The 18,536-nt window shown below is 47.0% G+C and overlaps 1 protein-coding gene across 1 annotated transcript in view; it reads right to left on the reverse strand.

Annotated features, from left to right (window-relative positions):
* Positions 1 to 2,373: 2,373 nt before the first annotated feature.
* Positions 2,374 to 18,536, reverse strand: part of LOC142007001 (suppressor of tumorigenicity 14 protein homolog) — a 35,803-nt gene continuing 19,640 nt past the window's right edge. The window contains 7 exon segments of the mRNA XM_074983515.1: positions 2,374 to 2,527; positions 2,530 to 2,580; positions 2,776 to 2,892; positions 4,159 to 4,295; positions 6,958 to 7,229; positions 9,270 to 9,453; positions 14,652 to 14,771. Coding sequence (XP_074839616.1) covers positions 2,465 to 2,527; positions 2,530 to 2,580; positions 2,776 to 2,892; positions 4,159 to 4,295; positions 6,958 to 7,229; positions 9,270 to 9,453; positions 14,652 to 14,771 — 944 coding nt within the window. The 3' untranslated portion in view covers positions 2,374 to 2,464.

Here is an 18,536-nt window from a genome sequence, read left to right on the forward strand (position 1 = left end):
ACCATTTAGTGAGCCCAAATAAGCAACACAATTTGTCACTGAACCTAGGGGAATTGGCAACCTTTCCCTTTCTTGCGAGCCCTAGTAAAATACTCCTTTCACTTTCTCAAGGGATCTGAGGGGTTATTGGATTAAACCATGGCTAGCAGTTGAAGCACGGTCAGCCTCACCTCCCAACTGATACCTGACACATGACTAGCGCCTTGGTCATTTACTGTATTACAGTCTTGAGCAGACAGAACAATTATAGCCTAACAGCTCCTGTAGGTCCATGGCAATCTCAGGCTGTTTTGAGTACTAGGTGATCATCCCAATGTGTAGCTTCTTATTAAAATGTATCCAGTCTCTGGGGTTTAGAATATCACATAGTCAAGTTCCCATCTTTCTTTGTGCAGGATATAAGTCAAAATGCATCTCTTAATAGAGTCTCACACCCATAAGAGTTAATTTGCATACAGCTATTATCATAGGTAGCCAGAAACAGGTTTATTGTCACAAACTATAATCAGCTCATAGGCCTGCAGACTGGGAGGGGAAGGGAGAAAAGGGGGCAATTGCCCTGGGCCCCATGATTTGAATGTCCCTGGGTCTCCTGGCTGCCACAGCTTGGTCTGGATGGCGCTGAAGGCTGGCTGCCTGGGCCCCACCCCTTGTAGAACCACAAACCCTGTCTCTCATGTGCCTGGCTGTTGACTTCCCTCAGCTCATGAGACTGTTTTGATTCTATTTGTAGTACCCAGAGGCACTAAGCCCTCATCTGGGGTGGGTGAAGTCTCTGCTTTAGAGCCTCAACAGAGCACAGCTTGGTGTTTAGCTCACACAATGGCATGCAGGGCTTTTGCTGCTATGTTCACAGGTTCTATCCCTAGGGCCTGCAACAGTCTGTCAGCATCACATATTGTTTCACATTTGATAGCTGCAAGAGAGCTTGTGCCTGCAAGTTTTGTTTGAACCAGAACAAAACAGAATTCTCTCACCACCTAATATGTGCAGTTTCCTTTAAATTAACTGAACTTAGCACATTTTAATAAACAGCAGATTTTACCTGTTCCGAAATAAATCTTGCTCTGAACACACCAATAATGGTACTTGAGCCCTTGCATACTTGGGTTCAGAACTTCAGACTTAATGTGACTGATTTGTGCTGCACTACTGATAGAATTTGATCATCTGTTGGTCTTAACAAGCCCAGAGGGTATCAGGAGAATGGAAAGGAAATACACACAGCATGTTTAGGGCTATTATTGGGCTTGAATGTCAAACACCCTCCCTGCTGTTAGCTGGGGTGGGCATGAGATGGCCCGCAGGTCATATTCAACCCACCAGCCTTTGGATCTAGCCCTTTGCGTGCCACACCCGGCCTCTCAGGCAGGCTCAGACTACCCAAAGGACTGGCTGCTCCCTCCATGTGCTTCTCTGCACTGGGTTGGGGGAGGACTTTGTGCACTGATCCTGCCTCCAACCCACTCATTGTGGCTACCATTGGCCATTTTCTGCAGCTGCTATGACTGGGCTGGGGTCGGGGAACAGCACTCAAAGCCCATCCCACCCTGGTGTATGGCACAGAGAGGCACATGGAGGTTGAAGTTAGCTGCTCTGAGCCTGGGACTGCGGCATGCAGGGAGTCTAACTGAGGGTTCTGCTGGCTCAGAGCCACCTAGGTAAGTGCCTCCTGGCCAGAGCCTACACCTGGCATGCCACCCCCATCCTGCATCTCAACTCCTTGCTCCGGGTCACCAGCCAAACCTTCTCCAGGTCACAACTCCCTCCCAGACCCTTCACCTCCTCCTACACCCCTTCCCAGGCCAGAATCCTCGCCTGCACCCATATCACCTCCCAGATTCTGCTTCCCATGCCCCTTCCCCAGGTCACAACCCCCTCTCGGACCCCACACCCTCTCCTGCACCCCAGTCCCCTATCCTGAGCTCCCTTCTGCCCCCAACCTCTGTTTCTGGCCCCACATGTTCTCCATAGAAAAGTGAGGCTCTTGACCACTTATCAAAATCTTGGGATGGGCCCCATCAAAAATTACTTCCCATGCCTTCCTAGCTTAACAAGCAAAGGGGACTTGGCTACCAAAGCAGAAGAAAGTTTGGGGTGCCCCTGCTTCACAAACCTGAGCTATGTTTTGGGGCCTCTCCTGACCATTAACAATCGTATTAAGATTGGGGAACCTGAGGGCTCCTCTAAACACAAAACAGGAGGGAGCATTTCTCTACAGCAGACCCATGACTGTAGAAGAGCTTTAACCCAGCTTTGCATATCACCCTGGCTTGCTGTGTATCTATTTTGACCAGATGTGAGAAGGCGGCCTTTGGATCCTGCCTGAAACCCCAAAATACTGCATTTAGAGAGTGTGCGTATGTATATATGTATGTATACATGCTAGGGATGGAGAGGAGGGGAGAGGAGAGGAAAGGAAAGGAATTGTCTAAATGTCCAACAAGGCTTGGTTGGAATCTGGTCAAAGGTTCCAATCCATCATTACTTCATCCAACCCCATTTGTCCATTTCTGGTGATGAAGACAGACAACAAAGATGATTCCATGGAGAAACTTTTACTTTCAGTTCAGACTGTTCCTGAAGTGTGCAGAAAAGTGAATTTCGTTTTTTAAGTCTTAAAAATGTATATGAACTTCAGCACAAACATCTACAGTGTTTTCTTATATTATAAAAGCATATTTCGTTGATTATTCTGGAAAAAATGGTGTCTCCTCTTTTCTTCTAAGCACCTCAGCTTGTGTACTGGCGAATCCAGTCATAAAGCTCTGTCACCTTTGTGTATACACCAGGGCGGTTACGTCGAGCACATCCTTCACCCCAGCTGACAATGCCAGCAAGATACCATCGATTTCCCTTTCCTGCACAAGCCAATGGACCTCCAGAATCACCCTTAAGCAAAAGACACAGTTCACTCATTAGAACAAACATATTGCACTGTAATAAGAGGATTACGTGACATGTGACCAACAGAGGTGGTTTTGTCGTCACATTTTTATATCTTCTACTTCTGGAAGGTGGTTGTACATTTATTTATGCATCTAATTAATGCTGCAACATTTCCTTACAACCAAGATAACTGAAGATTTCAAATTAATAGACCTATGCTAAGGAGGATTGATTTTTATTAGTGAATGCTGGTAAATGTTAGTTTGACAATGTATACCACAAACTGACAAAAAGTATTTCCCTCAACTGCAGGGTGCCTGTGGGGGAGGGAGGCTGCTGCATATGGATGTGAAGCACAGAAAAAAAAATAGTTATCTTGGCCTCTCCTGCTATATCCTGTGCAGGGAAGAAGCCTCACCCCGTGCAGGACATGCTACCCCACTACCTCATGTGCCATTGTCTGGTCCTCACAGCCAAGCTGCCATGTGCTGTGGTGGGGCAGGGGTTAGCTGGCCAGCCAAACTGAAACACTGGCTCTCCTGATGGTTCCATGCTTGGGCTGCCTAAAGTGGCTAGATGTGATCGACATGCTGATCATAAAAAAATGAATTCAAAAGGCTGGGGTTCCTGTTTCCTACTTCCCGCATACCTGGAGAGCAGGGGGCGTGGAGCAATGATGGGAGAGGACACCTTGAGGTGTACAGAGGGATAATTAAAAGGCTAATAAAACCAATCTTAATAACACTGCAATCTCCATCTACGTAATTCAACTTTGCAAATTAGATCTTTCAACTTACTGCGGGGGGAAGTCAGCAATACAAAAGTTGATGTTAAAGCCCCTTAAAATCAACATGTGGAGAGCTGGGGTGTAGACACATAGCTTGTAAAATCAAACTTAGACCGTTAAATTCGACTTAATATCCTACTGTAGACCAGGCCATAGATTCCATGAACAGCCCTAATTCAACCTTTTGCTTCCCTACATTCCTCATCAGCCAGAACCAACAGAAAGCCTCTTCTGATGACAGAACAATCTCGACACAATGGATCTTATCTATTGTTTTGATATGCAGCATTTGTTTTAAAGGACTCAAGTATTGTCCATCAAACTTTGCTACCTCCTAAGATTCTTATGTTTGTCACGTTACTAATCCACTGCGTACCCCACGTTCCCAAAACACTGTGCTCCATCACTGCATCAAAACCAAACACATACTTACTATACAAAGGATTAAACAATGGTTGTTTTCCTACAGTTTTCAATTTTACCTGGCATGCATCAATGCCACCATTAAGATTCCCAGCACACAGCATTCGAGATGTGATCAGATCGTCATACAGCTTGTTGCAAACACTTTGGTTAATTATTTTCACTTTAGCTTCTTGCAGTGTTTTCGCAAGGTAACCTAGAACAATGTAAGTGTAACAGATGCAGGTTTTACAGTTCTGAAGAAGCAGGAGATACGTTAGGAGGGAGGAATGTGTTTAGAGTCTACTGACTTTAATATTACTATGTACTTTAACTCGGCGGGGGGGGTCTCCAAACAATTTTTTTGAGGCCTCATATTGCAGACACTAACTCTTGCTGGTGGCTGCACAGATAATTTTTCCAAAAATATTTAAATTAACTTAAGGAAAAAACAAATAAATAAGCATAAATATATATGTATGCAAATCAGTGTAATTTATTTAAGTTTTTTTTCTAGTTTCAATAATAAAAATAATGTACAGTTCTCTCTTCTGTACTGAACCTAAAGGCCACATCTACTTGGAGCTGCTCTCCCGACAGTCCCATGCTAATAAGCAGTCTTGAAATTGCAAATGGATGCTCATTAGCATACTTGACCAGCTAATTAGCATAGCCGTGTGAGATTTCAATCTCGGCAAAGGGTGGCACTAGCAGTAAACATGCTGCGTGGATGTGCCTCTGCTGGCTACAACCTCTCTGTCGCCAGTCCCTTATCCCTGAGTGACTGGTGACAGAGGGGGGTTTAGCCAGCAGAAGCACACCCACATGGCATGTCTACTGCCAGCACCACCCTCTGCTGAGAATGACATCTCACACGGCTATACTAATTAGCTGCTCTAGTATGCTAATGAGCAGCCATTTGCAATTGCGAGACTCCTCATTAGCATGGAGCTGCCAATAGAGCAGTTCCACGAATAGGAACACAAATATGGTACTTTGTATATTCTGGCATTTTTCTTGTGTGTTTTGATTTTTTACAAGACATGCTAAGTTACGAAGTCTGCTGAGAAGCGATGTTAACAAACATACAAATATCATTTTTCACAGCAGACTTAAAATGACTCAGCCTTGGAAAGTCTGGGGATAAATTAAGCCCTGGATGGGAAGATAGATACAGGAGGTAACTGGGGCCCATGGCTGTAGGAAGGGATGGCCTAGCGGCCAGAGCCTGACACCATGTGGCTGAGGAATAGAGCCTGAACCCCCCCAGCTGGAGCCTGTCACCTCCCATCCGATGGTGGAGACCTGACCCCAGCAGACCTGGAAAGGCAGGGAGCTCACACTTCTGTGTTTCCAATGGTAGGCAGGGCCAAACCACTGTTGCAGCAGTGCAGGGGTGGAAGGCACCGCTTTTCTCCCTGGCCCCCAATCACTGGCCCAGAGGCTGTGGCCGCAAGAGAAGTCCCTGGTGGCCACACACAGCCACAGTGGCCACATTTGAGAAATGCTGCTCTAGTTTAAATTTCCCTCCCCCACAGCTTTTGACTATCTGTTACCTAACACCCACTTTCATATCATCCTGAAGAAGAGAAGGAAAAGTTACAACCTTCTGCCATTGTTGCCTGGCTGCTAGGTTTGGCTAATCAAAGGAAGCAATGGCGTGGAGATTTGTAGGAATTGTCAGTACAACATGATGCACCTTATGGCTGTTTAACAAGTTCTAGGTTTTGTTACATGCTTGGCCCACACTTGAGTTGTTTAATATTTCTCTATTATATGGATTGAAATTGTACCCAACGGCCCCACACAGGCCGTGTTATAAGGCAATCCTGCCTTGCTGCTCCTAACAGATAGGGAATTGGGAAGCAAGACGTAGACAGAAATAAACCTGCTTTGACTGGTTATAACTCCCGGTGACAGGAGTTGATTGCTCAATTGTGCTGTGAGCTACAACTGTTTCAACATTAATACCTGTGCCACAATTTGAACCATAGCTAACCTTGTTGTTATGGATTTTCTAGAGTTTAAGTGAAATTACGGAGGGAAGGTGTTCAAAGATTTTCATGTCAGAGTTTCAAATTAAGATGAAATTTCATACATAAACAGTTTTAAAATTTTCTCCTTTATGAAGTTATTTAACATATATTTGGGTATAAATAATCAGTAGTTTGAGTTCAAATGCTAGAGGAACGGTATGTTAAGAAAGCCAAAGATACCCCGGTAGGTAAATTCTGGTTAAATGTAGAACCTTATATCATAATGCAATTTAAGTCATTAATTGAAAAACTGACAGCTGCAAGCTCTTGAGTTCTCATTTTGAGGCGTACACAGACTGCTGCCTGGTCTGTGGTAGTCTCAACTTCTTTCCTATTTCTTTATCCGTAAAACAGTTTCTGAAGAACTGTAGAATGAAATGAGCTGTATGTATGAGAAATAAGTGTCAGTAGAGGTGAATTATCTTTCTAATGGCCTATGACAGTCTCCAATGCCTAATGGTAGGACTCCTAATTGACTTAAACTACTTCTACTGCTAGCATTAAGAAGTCACCAAAATTTTCAGTGGTTTGGGTGCACTTTAAGATGCTTTGATGAAGAGGGAATACTCTAGGTGCTTTTACAAAAAAGCAGAACTCTGCTAGGTCTCAGGATCTCGAACAGCCTCTACCTGGGGCTGACCCCCCAATACATTAACGCTCTCATTCTCAATTTACAAGGGACATTAGAGGCTTCCTTTGTGAAAGGGATCACCAATGCAAAAGTTTGAAAACCACTGTGCTAAGTAAACCATGGTTATATTTGTTTTTAGCATGAGCACTTCACTCTTACAGTTTAAAATTAGAGTCAAACTTGCAAGAAACATATCCAGGAAATGAACATACTATTTTCTTTTAGGGCTCCCCAGCCAGTTACATAGCAGACAGTTCCATAAAAAAATACTCTAGGACTTCTGGGTAAACAAATGGGCTGTACCAGCTCACTGAAGAACACGGGAGTCTCCATTTCCAACAGGGCAATGTCGTAGTCTGAGATATAGTGGTCATACCGTGGATGGACGATAATCCTTTTGATTGATCTCATAGCTACATGATTGCTGCTTTTGTTAATGATCTGTATGCCCATATATGCTTTCCAGCCAGAAGGCACAGAATATCTGCAAAAAGACAACATTTATAAAATGCCCAGCAGAGAAACATAAGCCCAGATTAGCTGATGTATTTGATTTGTCAATTTTTATGGCAATTTTTTGGACCTCTGTACTATATATTTGGGTCTGGACTGGAAATCATATAGAGCTGAAGAAGTGGGTCTGTCCCATCAAAGCTCATCACCTAATAAATCACTTTGTTAGTCTTTAAAGTGCTGTTTTGCGACTTGAAGTGTGTATTTAAAGTGACTGCTGTTTTGTTTAGATGATTAAGAGTTATTTAGAAATTTTGTAAAAAGTGGCCAAAGTGGGGGAGCAACACAGCATGAAATCAGTAGGACAGAGAACCTACTGCGAACCTACCTTTAAAATAAAAGAATAAGAGTAAGAATAAAGGCATGTTTTTGTTTGTTGCTTTTAATAGAATGTTTTCTGGGCATAATATGATTTGAAGAATTTTACAGTATGGGTGACTTATCCCCATGTGATGGATGTGGAACACTGAGATACACATTTACACACTTACCTGTGTCTCACAGAGTGGGAGATTGTAACTCTCAGTCAGATTAAGCCAGTCAGGATGGCTACAGTTCCCACTGCATGGTGACCCCAATCATTTAAGCTTTCTTAAGAAACAGCAGAAATAAGTTTCCTCTCCTTCTGGTTGAGAACACACACCACCATTGTCACTGCTGCACCAGCCAGCAAATAAAGAGGAAAAATAACTCCCACACGTACGCAAAAATTGCTCACAACCATCTCAATGAAGATTTGACTATGAAACCTAATAATACTTTTAAGGCATATTTTTCCTAATTGCATATGATAATTTAGGCCTACTTTCTCTGATCTTGTGTGGGAAATGGATAACTGTGCTTCCAAGTAGCCAGTTAGGTGCATAGCTACTATTTTTCTGCAGGCAACTGCAGTAATTACATTGCGCAAATCTGAAAAATCAAGGTTCCCAAACACTAAGGCTGTGTCTATACTTACCTCCAACTTCGAAGGGGGCAAGGTAATCAGGGCCATGGGAGATTACTAATAAAGTGCTGTGGTCAATACGCAGCACTTCATAAGGCTAATTTTCCCCCACAGCAACTTTGAAGCATCAAACTTCAAGGTGCTGGCGTGCGTGTAGCCGCAGGCACTTCGTTCACTCCTCCAAAATTTGGAGGAGTAAAGGGACTTCGAAGTAGCGCAGGAACTTTGAAGCAGCATTTTATTAGTGATCTCCCGTGACCCTGATTACCTTGCCCCCTTCAAAGCTGGGGGCAAGTGCAGACACAGCCTACCTTGTCAACTGTTTCATTACTTCTTTTAGCAGGAAATTGCAGCTGCTCAGACAATATGGATGAGGTCTGAGTGGAAGATTACCATTTTTATCCCTCACTGAGTCTCTTGTTGTGAAGAGTATTCAGGCGTCTCGAGTCCTGACTCCTAGCTGCAGGCATTTCACCTGGCCATCCAATTGAAAACAGGATGGGTCACTCCTTGCACCTAACACTCAGTGGTAGCTCAACAATGCACTCAGTACCTTGACAGGAAGAAAGCATTTTAATCGTAGAATTAGTACTTAGGGATCCGTCTACTGTTCTGAAGTCCAACCTTCCAAATCCCTCAATGATACAGTACATGAATAATCTTAACAAGATATAACTCATCACCATGCCGGTCTTTATTACAACACCAGCCACTGTCCACCAGGGAGTTTCCATACTTTTCCACTATAAGATGTGCTCTAATCTTAAGGGTTACAAGTATTTTTGGGTATATTTCGTTAAGTTGCTTTCACAAGTAACTCAATGGTCCAACAGCAGCACATCCTTTCTCATTACAGTAATGGTAAAATTATTATGGATACTTTATACTGTTGATTGTTAGGTGAAACATACTCCAGGTCTACAAAACATACCAATTAGCCCATGTGCACAGAATTATGCATTCAAAGCTACTATGCAAACATTGTGGATACATTAAATGAATCTAAAATGCCTCTTCTGTCCTTGTTAAACTGTGTGTATGCTGGATTGAACACTGTTCATTTACCTTATAGAATCAGAGTCCAGAAAACAATGGGCAGCAGATAACAGCCACCTATTTGAAACAACAGATGCACCACAAATGTGGCCATGCATTCCCATCTGCAAGCTTGCTTGCCAAGGCCACTTTCCAGATCTTGCATCTTCACCTCCAACAATTCTAGATTTTTTTAACTGGCTTCTTCCACAAGCTAATAAAGAAAGTATTGAACAGGAAGATTAAGAATTTAATTTAATGCATATAAGGAACGGGGGGCATTTTAATTAGGTTTATTAATCATGTGATCTTCCAGCTGCAGATCTCAAAGTGCTTTATAAAAAGTGCTTTACAAAGGAATGTTAAGTACAATCATTTGTATTACAAACAAATTAGGTGAGGCGTTTAGGGACTCCACATCTAATTTAGAAAGGCAGGGACAGAGCCAGGAACTCAGTTCACATCTACTTGTCCTTCACCAGTGGTTTATACAAGCTAACATACCAAGTGGGTGCTCTTGATAATAGTAAAAACACTATTTTAGAGGTATTACAGGTAAGAGCTCACCATAAAGGAATTTTTAATATCAAATTAATTTTTCACTACATTTATTTTTCACTGCATTGTATGGCCTCTTTACATTTTAAACTTCATTCATCTTGGACACATCAGTTTCACTTAGAGTGTGTCTACACTAGCTCCCTACTTCGAAGGGAGGATGGTAACTAGGGTGTGGGGCGATGACTAATGAAGTGCTGCAGTGCATATGTAGCACTTCATTAAGCTAATTCTCCCCCGTGGCAACTCTTAAGTATTAAAGGAAATTTTGAGGAGTTAAAGGGACTTCGAAGTTACCGAGGCACTTTGAAGTACTGGCAGGTGAATCACAGCTACATGCGAGCCAGCTCTTCAAAGTCTAACACTTCGGAGTTGCCATGGGGGAGAATTAGCTTAATGAAGTGCTGCATATACACCACAGCACTTCATTAATCATCTCCTGACACCCTACTTACCATGTTCCTTTTGAAGTAGGGAGCTAGTGTAGACACAGCCTTGGTGTAGTATTTGAAACAATTGTCAGTTTCTGGGTATCCTCAACTGGCATAAAGTTCTTGTGTTTGGGTCAATACAACAGTTGTAAAGGAAATGGTTTTTCATACAATGTCATGAATGAGTGCAGGGAAGGGGTTAATCTCCCCTGAGGTAACTTGAATCCTGGGTAAGCCAAGGGGAGTGAGTAATTCTGTTTAAACTGAGAACAATTGCAGTTCCCCTGGCTTTTGTCTCTGCCGACTGCAGGGAGAAAGACCCAGAGGGGAGATGGCTCCCAGGCAATTGGAGTAAAATAAAAAATATCCTGGCCATTGTAAAATGAGCCATAGAGGTGTAAGCAAAAGGGAAATGTATAGTTAGACACATTCAGTTTATGGCTATTTTAAATTTGGGCACACTGGCTGCTCTGGTTTTTCTCTGTGTTGTTTTTTTGACAATGTTTTTTCCCATGTAACTTTTAAGCTGATTCCCAGGGAAATATTTTTCTCTATTTGCAACCCATGGTTCACTTTTCTCTTGTTTTGTGAATAAATCACTGTTTTAAGCAGCTGATCTGATTCTGTGTCCAAAGAGTCTGTGCCTTAGACCAAATGGTCAGCCACTGAATTACAGGGTTTTGGGTTTTTTTAGGTGTGTATACACTACAAAGTTTCGTTGACAGAAAAGACTTTCTGTTGGGAAAACTAAGGAGTCTCCACACTATGAATGTGTTCTGTCTAGAATCTGTCAACAGAACGCAGCAGTTTTCCCGGCAGAGTTCTGTCTTGGTCATAGGAGGCATAACACCTCTGTCAACAGATTCTGTCAAAAAAAAAAAAGTGCAGATACTCTTCTGTAGACAGAAGAATCCTCCACGGCACCAGCCACCTGGAGCCAGGAGATGCTCTGACCACCACAAGCAGAGCTCTATACTCTGCTCCCCCAGCAAGCCGTAAAGGTACAGGTGACCTGGAAACCCCATATCAGGAAATAGGAAGCATGCGAGCAGCCCAGCCATCACCTGTGCCTGCAGCCTTCCCACAGCCACTCCAAAGAAATGGCAGCCGTCCAGCCCACCAGGGAGCAAGGAGAGGAGCCCCAGGACACACCACAAGCCAGGAGGGGCATGCCCTGTCCTGGGTGGACCCTGAGGTCCAGGACATGATAAACCTCTGGGCTAAGGAGACTGTGCTGCTGGACCCAGCTGTCAAGAGGAAGAATGTCCTGGGCTACAGCCAGGTCGCAACCACCCTGGCAGCGCGAGGACACCCCGCCAAAACCATGGACCACGTCTGGGCAAAAATCAAAGAACTCTGGCAGGGCTATATGTGGGCTCCGGACAAAGCCCACGACTCAGAGGCACAGCGGCCCACCTGTCCTTATAACTGCGTGCTGCAACATGAGCTCCTTTGGGTGGAGGACACCTGCCCCCCCATGAGCTTCCTGGACATGTCCCAGGAGGTGCCCCGACCTGTGGAGCTGGAGTCTCACCTGGGGGAAGCAGCAGCCTGAGGGCGAGGGCGACACCGCCTTCTTGGCCATAGATGGGACCCTGGGCATCAGTGCAGAGTCACGCAGCCAGGACACCTCCAGGGCCTCACCGGACCTTTTTGAGGTCCCTGCTGGTGATTATCCCATGGTGCACACACCCCAGAGCCCCTGGGAGTGGACGAGGATGGGGCATAATGTGATCCTCATCGGGCTGGCTCAGGCGGGATCCCACCCTGTGAACCCAGCACCTGCGCATGTGCTCCTGGAACCACGGTCCACCTGGTCTGACCACACACCTGCAGGGCACAGGCATCAGCCTGCTGCCAGCCCCTGGAGAGGCTGACAGGGCCCCAGGGACTTGGGAGGGGAGCCTGCCTAACCTGACATGGCTGGGGATGGGACACCCACACAGACAAGGACCTAAATGCAAACACACCACCAGGGGCTGTGACCCTCCATTGCAGGCATGCCTCCAGGACACAGGTAACACTTACGGACAGTGCCTCGAGCCACATGCACGTGAGGGGAGTGGGAGATCCCCGGGGGCCATGTGGAGGGAAGGACTTACAATCTTGCCTCCTTGGCTATGTCTACACGTGCACGCTACATCGAAATAGCTTATTTCAATGAATAACGTCTACACGTCCTCCAGGGCTGGCAACATCGACGTTCAACGTCGACGTTGGGCAGCACCACATCGAAATAGGCGCTGCGAGGGAACGTCTACACGCCAAAGTAGCACACATCGAAATAAGGGTGCCAGGAACAGCTGCAGACAGGGTCACAGGGCGGACTCAACAGCAAGCCGCTCCCTTAAAGGGACCCTCCCAGACACAGTTGCACTAAACACAAGATCCACAGAGCCGACAACTGGTTGCAGACCCTGTGCATGCAGCATGGATCCCCAGCTGCAGCAGCAGCAGCCAGAAGCCCTGGGCTAAGGGCTGCTGCACACAGTGACCATAGAGCCCCACAGGGGCTGGAGAGAGAGCGTCTCTCAACCCCCTAGCTGATGGCCACCATGGCGGACCCCGCTATTTCGATGTTGCGGGACGTGGATCGTCTACACGTGCCCTACTTCGACGTTCAACTTCGAAGTAGGGAGTTATTCCCATCCCCTCATGGGGCTAGCGACTTCGAAATCTCGCCGCCTAACGTCGATTTCAACTTCGAAGTAGGGAGTTATTCCCATCCCCTCATGGGGTTAGCGGCTTCGACGTCTCGCCGCCTAACGTCGATGTTAACGTCGAAATAGCGCCCAACACGTGTAGCCGTGACGGGCGCTATTTCGAAGTTGGCGCCGCTACTTCGAAGTAGCGTGCACGTGTAGACACGGCCATTGTCTCCCCTCCAGCTGGACCATCAGTGTGCCAGGCTGTCTCCACCTCTTTACCAGGGCCAGCCAGCCCCAAGGAGGAGCCAGAGCCAGAGCCAGAGTTGGGTGTGCCTGTAGGCCCACCAGCGCTGGGGCGCAGCACAGCTCCACAGTGGTGCGGATGGCCCCATGGACAGAGGGCCCATTATCAGGTTGAGGAGGACCAGGGGGCCCTTAGGTGTGACACCCACATAATGGAGTGGTGGCTGTGGGCTGAGGAGGTGCTGTGGGCAAGGGACCAGGAGTGGCAGGTGCAGGCATGGGACTAGCTGATGTCCAGCTGGGACAGCACCACTGCCCTCTGGCAGGCCAGGCTACCATCTCCCGCTGCCCAACTCCCCCCCAGCTCCCCTTCCCCCCCGCTGCCCCATCCCTCCTCCCCCAGCTGCCCCCGCTCCCACTGCCCTTCCCCCACCAGATCTCCCCCCAGCTTTCCTGGACCTTGCCCTCATGTTCTCAGCCACCCCCCATGACCAAGCCATGCCCAACCCTGCCCCTCCTCAGTAAGCACAGGAGCCCTGCACTAGCTTTGCTATCCCTCCAAGAGGTAGCAAGCCTCAGCATGGGCAGGGAATGTGGCCCAGGGAAGGTCCTTTAAGGGTGGGCTGGGCTGGGCTGCTGCTCCAGGAAGGGCTCGGCATCCATGCAACCCTGACTTCCGGGTCACTGGAGCCCACTCTGTTGACAGAGCAGTCAGGGTGTGTGAACACTCTCTGTCGACAGAAGGAATCGACAGTGGGAGCCTGTATTAGGTGTGGAGGTGTTCTGTAGACAGAGGTTCTGTCGGGAAATATCTGTTGACAGTGACTTTTGTTGACAGAACTCTGTGGTGCAGACACAGTTTTCATGTCCAAGCTGTCTCCTGAAGGAGGATTAAAAGCTTGGGGTACCCCACAGGAGGACGTCTTGAGTGTATCTTCTTTGGTTAGGTGGGGTCTTTTCTCACTTGGGTGCTGGCAGCTATCTCCAGAGTTCAGGGGATGTGTGGCCTTGGGAAGTTTTAAAGTAAACCCTGTTTACAGGCAAGGTATTTTGGAAGGATTTTGCAGGACCTTACTTTCCCACTAGGAGTGTGGGGTGGGGAATGATTCCTGACATGCAACTATAAAGGAACTAATTTTATTCCTATGGGCTAGGTCTACACTAGAAGCATCAGTCTACAGAAGTTACTGTTGGAAGAGATGTTCCAACAAAACTTCTGTTGACAGATCACATCTACACATAGAAGTGGCTTAATCTTTCAACCCACTCTGTCGGCAAAAGGGCCCCCCAGAGTGTCTACATGGCTTGTTTGTCAACTGTTTCGGTAGACAAAACACATTTTGTGTGTCTACAAAACTCGAGTGTAGACATAGCCATGGGGTTTTATAAACCCTGTCTTCTCTTTTAAAATATATACCAAATTTGACCCAAATTTTGAGCCCAATACGTACGTATTTAAATGTGCCTGAAGTTAATGCCAGAGTGAATTATTGCATTTAAAATACATTTTAAATTAACTAAACTTCACATACCACAGTTCATTTCATCAGATCCATCTCCACAATCCCTTATTCCATCACATTCTGGGTTTGGTTTTGTGAGGCACTTTCCATTCAGGCATTTATATGCAGGTGAGGAACAACTTTTATAGGCTGAAAGAAAACATGACTGATGTGAAAAATGGAGCATTTTTGTTGTCATTATTTTCTGTGCTACATAGAAAAATTATGAACACAGTATACTTTATAAATATGATTTGGACAAGGGCATTGAAAGCTACACCTCAAAGGTCATATCCACATGGGGACACTCAAGAGATTTAAGGCAATTCAACTAAAGGTGAAGGTAATGTGCAAAGTAAGAGTGCATTGGCTCCACTGTGGCTGTTTGTCATTCAGGAATAAAGTGGGCTAAACTGCCAGAACAAAGCCACTCTAATTTACCTTCTAATTGCGTGGTTTTATGGCACTTCATTGCTTTTCTTGCATCACCTATGTTTTCAGCATTCTGAATACTTTCAATATATGGTCAGCCTGTTGTCTAATTATGCAGCAGTTAATCGCCATTAATGGGACATGTTGGGTTTCAAACTTGAGTAAATGACAAACTCTTTTTATGATACCACTTCCACTTCCAGATAAAATTTTGGGATTCCATTACAATTTATTACCTGGGAATCCCACCACAAACCTTAGCATCATGCATCCATTATTAGTAATTATTAGTAGTTTTATGTATACTGCGCTATTGGCAGACAGACAAGAGAACAGCCTCTGTCCCTAGCATCTCACAGTTTACTGGAAAACAGAGGTTAGGCAGAAGAAATACATCATATAAGTAGATCTATCTCTGATGCACTTGGCCACATCTCTACAACATAAGACTGTGAGGGTGTATAAAGATGCTGAACTTGTTTGATCAGTACTCTATGTGACATTTGATTATAAGTTCTCATCCATTTCTATCCCTGGAATGATGGCGTTTTTGAAGATACCATTGTTTTTCTGTAGTCACAATAAAAGTAGTCAATGCCTCTTGCTGTTTTACTCTACGAAAACTTGGTTGCTGTGCAGATTTTCTTTGCTGAATGGAGCCAGGTTCCTAGACATTCCTTTTATATTATGTATCAGTGGAAAGTGTAATATGCCATATAATAGCTATTCAACTGTCTGGAAAAACTAACATGTAGAGGGCTTGAAAACCTGCAGCAAGTGAAAGAACAAAATTGATGTTGAAATATTTGCCACTGTCTGTCACTCATTAGGTGAAGGACAAGGAGGTAACTTCTCTGGGACCCAGCAATTCAAAGGGCTGAGGGATCCCAGCTGCCACTACTGCATCAGAGGCAGTGCCCAGAGCCACAGGCCCTTTAAATTGCCATCAGAGCAACACATAGTGCACTTCAAGCAGCACTGAGGGCTGGAGGGACCTGCCATGGCCTGAGCATGCTGAGGTATGGCTGCCTGGTCCCCACCCCTTCTACCAGAGGCCCCAGTCCTTCCAGGAGCACGGGGCTGCCCCTCCCCCACAAACACACACACTTTGTCCTGCCTTCATACTATACAGCTCTTTAAAATATCTTATTTGAAATCCTAGTACAAGGCTATTGATCTGAAGTAAATTGTTAGTTGAAAACTGCCTTCTGAGCAACTGGCTATAAACCATAGGCTGGTGTATGAAAAAACAGAAAACAAAACAAAAAAAGCACCACAACCAAGAAGAAACCCACAGAAGTTAAAAATGGAAAACACCTGATTTAATCATTTTGCTCATTCTGGTCCTAAACCAGGATAGCATTATTTTCTGTACTATACTTGTATGCTTTGTCTAGTCCAGATTTTAATGCATTAAAAACAAGAATTTCTACTAGTTCTCTAGAGAAACTTTTTCAAATAACAGATACACATTCTTTGTGAGAGTCCAGCAAGTAGTTCATCTCCACGCTGTCCAGAATGATCTACTCTAAGTCAGAGTTGCCAAAAGACCAAGGCTGCGTCTACACTACAAAATAACTTCGAAGTAGAGCGTCCACACACAGAATGCACGCTCCCTTACTTTGAAGTAGGCTTTCCCCTACTTCGAAGTTAAACGGACACACACAACTACTCCCTACTTCGAAGTAAGGAGACAGGAAATGAAGGCATGGTGTCACATGGCCAACAAGCCCTTCCAGGCTCCCAGCCAGCCAACCCCTTAAAAGACCCCTCCCAGCACCCACAGCCTGCACGTGCTCCAGGCTGAAGACAGCAGCAGCACGTACACAGGGAACAGCCGGAGACCATGCCAGCTCGCCCCCTTGGCGAGGACGATGCCATCACAATCCTGCTCAGCCTGCTGGCCGTGCTGCTCACCATGCACCACCAGCAGTGCCGGCGGCTCACTCTCATGGGACCCAGCCTTGAGGCCCTTGCCACCCTCATGCTGCCCCTCTCCCATTCCCCACCCCATCCAAGCTGGAGCCAGTGGGCCTATGCCACCAGCACCAAATGGTGGGACCGGCTGGTGCTGGAGGACTGGGATGATGAGCGGTGGCTCAGGAATTTCAGGATGACCCGGCAGACATTCGAGGACCTCTGCCATTGGCTCACCCCAGTCCTCCAGCACCATGACACCCGTATGTGGCCAGCACTCCAGGTGCAGAAGAGGGTGGCCATTGCACTATGGCGGCTGGCCACCCCCGACAGCCACAGATCCGTCGGCCACCAATCTGGCATAGGCAAGGCCATCGTCGGAGCAGTGCTGAAGGAGGTATGGCCAGCCCCCACCATGGACACACCCCAGGGAGGGGGTGACCAGGCAGGGGGCAGGGGGCTCTCAGTGGGGGATGTGGGGCCCCCAGTCCGGTGGTCATGGATGTCCCCCCTACCCCCTACAGGTCGTCCAAGCCATCAACACAGTGCTCCTGCGATGTGTCGTGACCCTGGGGGAACCCGGATGCCACCCTTGCTGGATTCGCGGACCTGGGCTTCCCCAACTGTTTTGGAGCCCTGGATGGGATGCATATTGCAATCCGGGCTCCAGACCACAGCAGGGGCGCCTACATAAACAGGAAGGGGTACCACTCAGTGGTACTCCAGGCCCTGGTGGACGTGAGGGGCCATTCCCTGGACATGCATGTAGGGTGGCTGGGCAGGGGCCACGATGCTTGGGTGTTCCAGAATTTGTGGCTGGGACAGCAGATGCAGGAGGGCACATATGTCCCCCCACCGGGAGCTCCCACTTGGGGACATCACAATGCCCCCCTGTGTCATGGCCGATGCCACGTACCCGCTGCACCCGTGGCTCATGCGGCCCTATATTGGCCACACCATGCTGGCCCAGGGCATCTTTAACGGTTGCCTCAACCATGCCAGGGGCACAGTCAAATGGGCATTCGGGAGGCTGAAGGGGAGGTTTTGGTGCCTCCTCACTAGGCTGGATGTCAGCCTAAACCCCCAAACCCCACTCCGTCATTGCCACCTGCTGTGCTGTCCACAGCTTTGTGGAGGGCCACCAGGAGCCCTTCATGCAGGGCTGGGCCGCAGACCGGGGGACCAGCTATTAACAGTGGCCTGCTGCTCTGTGCCGAGAGGCACAGTGGGATGGGGTCAGGGTCTGGGATGCCCTGTGCCGGGCCTTCACACAGGGCCAGCCCTGACCCCCCCCAGACACACACCGTACCACACACCACACCACCCTGCACCTCTCCCCCACCAGGAAGCACCATGGACATGGGCTAGGGTGGGAACGGGAATCTTTAATGGGGGAAATAAACTAACATACAATACTGAATGGAATGTGGAAACCTTCATGTGTACAGGGGAATAGGTTGGCAGTGGGGAGGCAGGGGCTCGGGTGGGGAACTGGACTGGAGAGGGGGGCCAGGATGGGGGTTGTGTCAGTTGGTTTGAGGTGCAGGGGACCAGGCACCACGTCGG

The sequence above is a fragment of the Carettochelys insculpta genome, chromosome 1 (genome assembly GCF_033958435.1).
Source record: "Carettochelys insculpta isolate YL-2023 chromosome 1, ASM3395843v1, whole genome shotgun sequence".
NCBI lineage: Eukaryota > Metazoa > Chordata > Testudines > Carettochelyidae > Carettochelys > Carettochelys insculpta.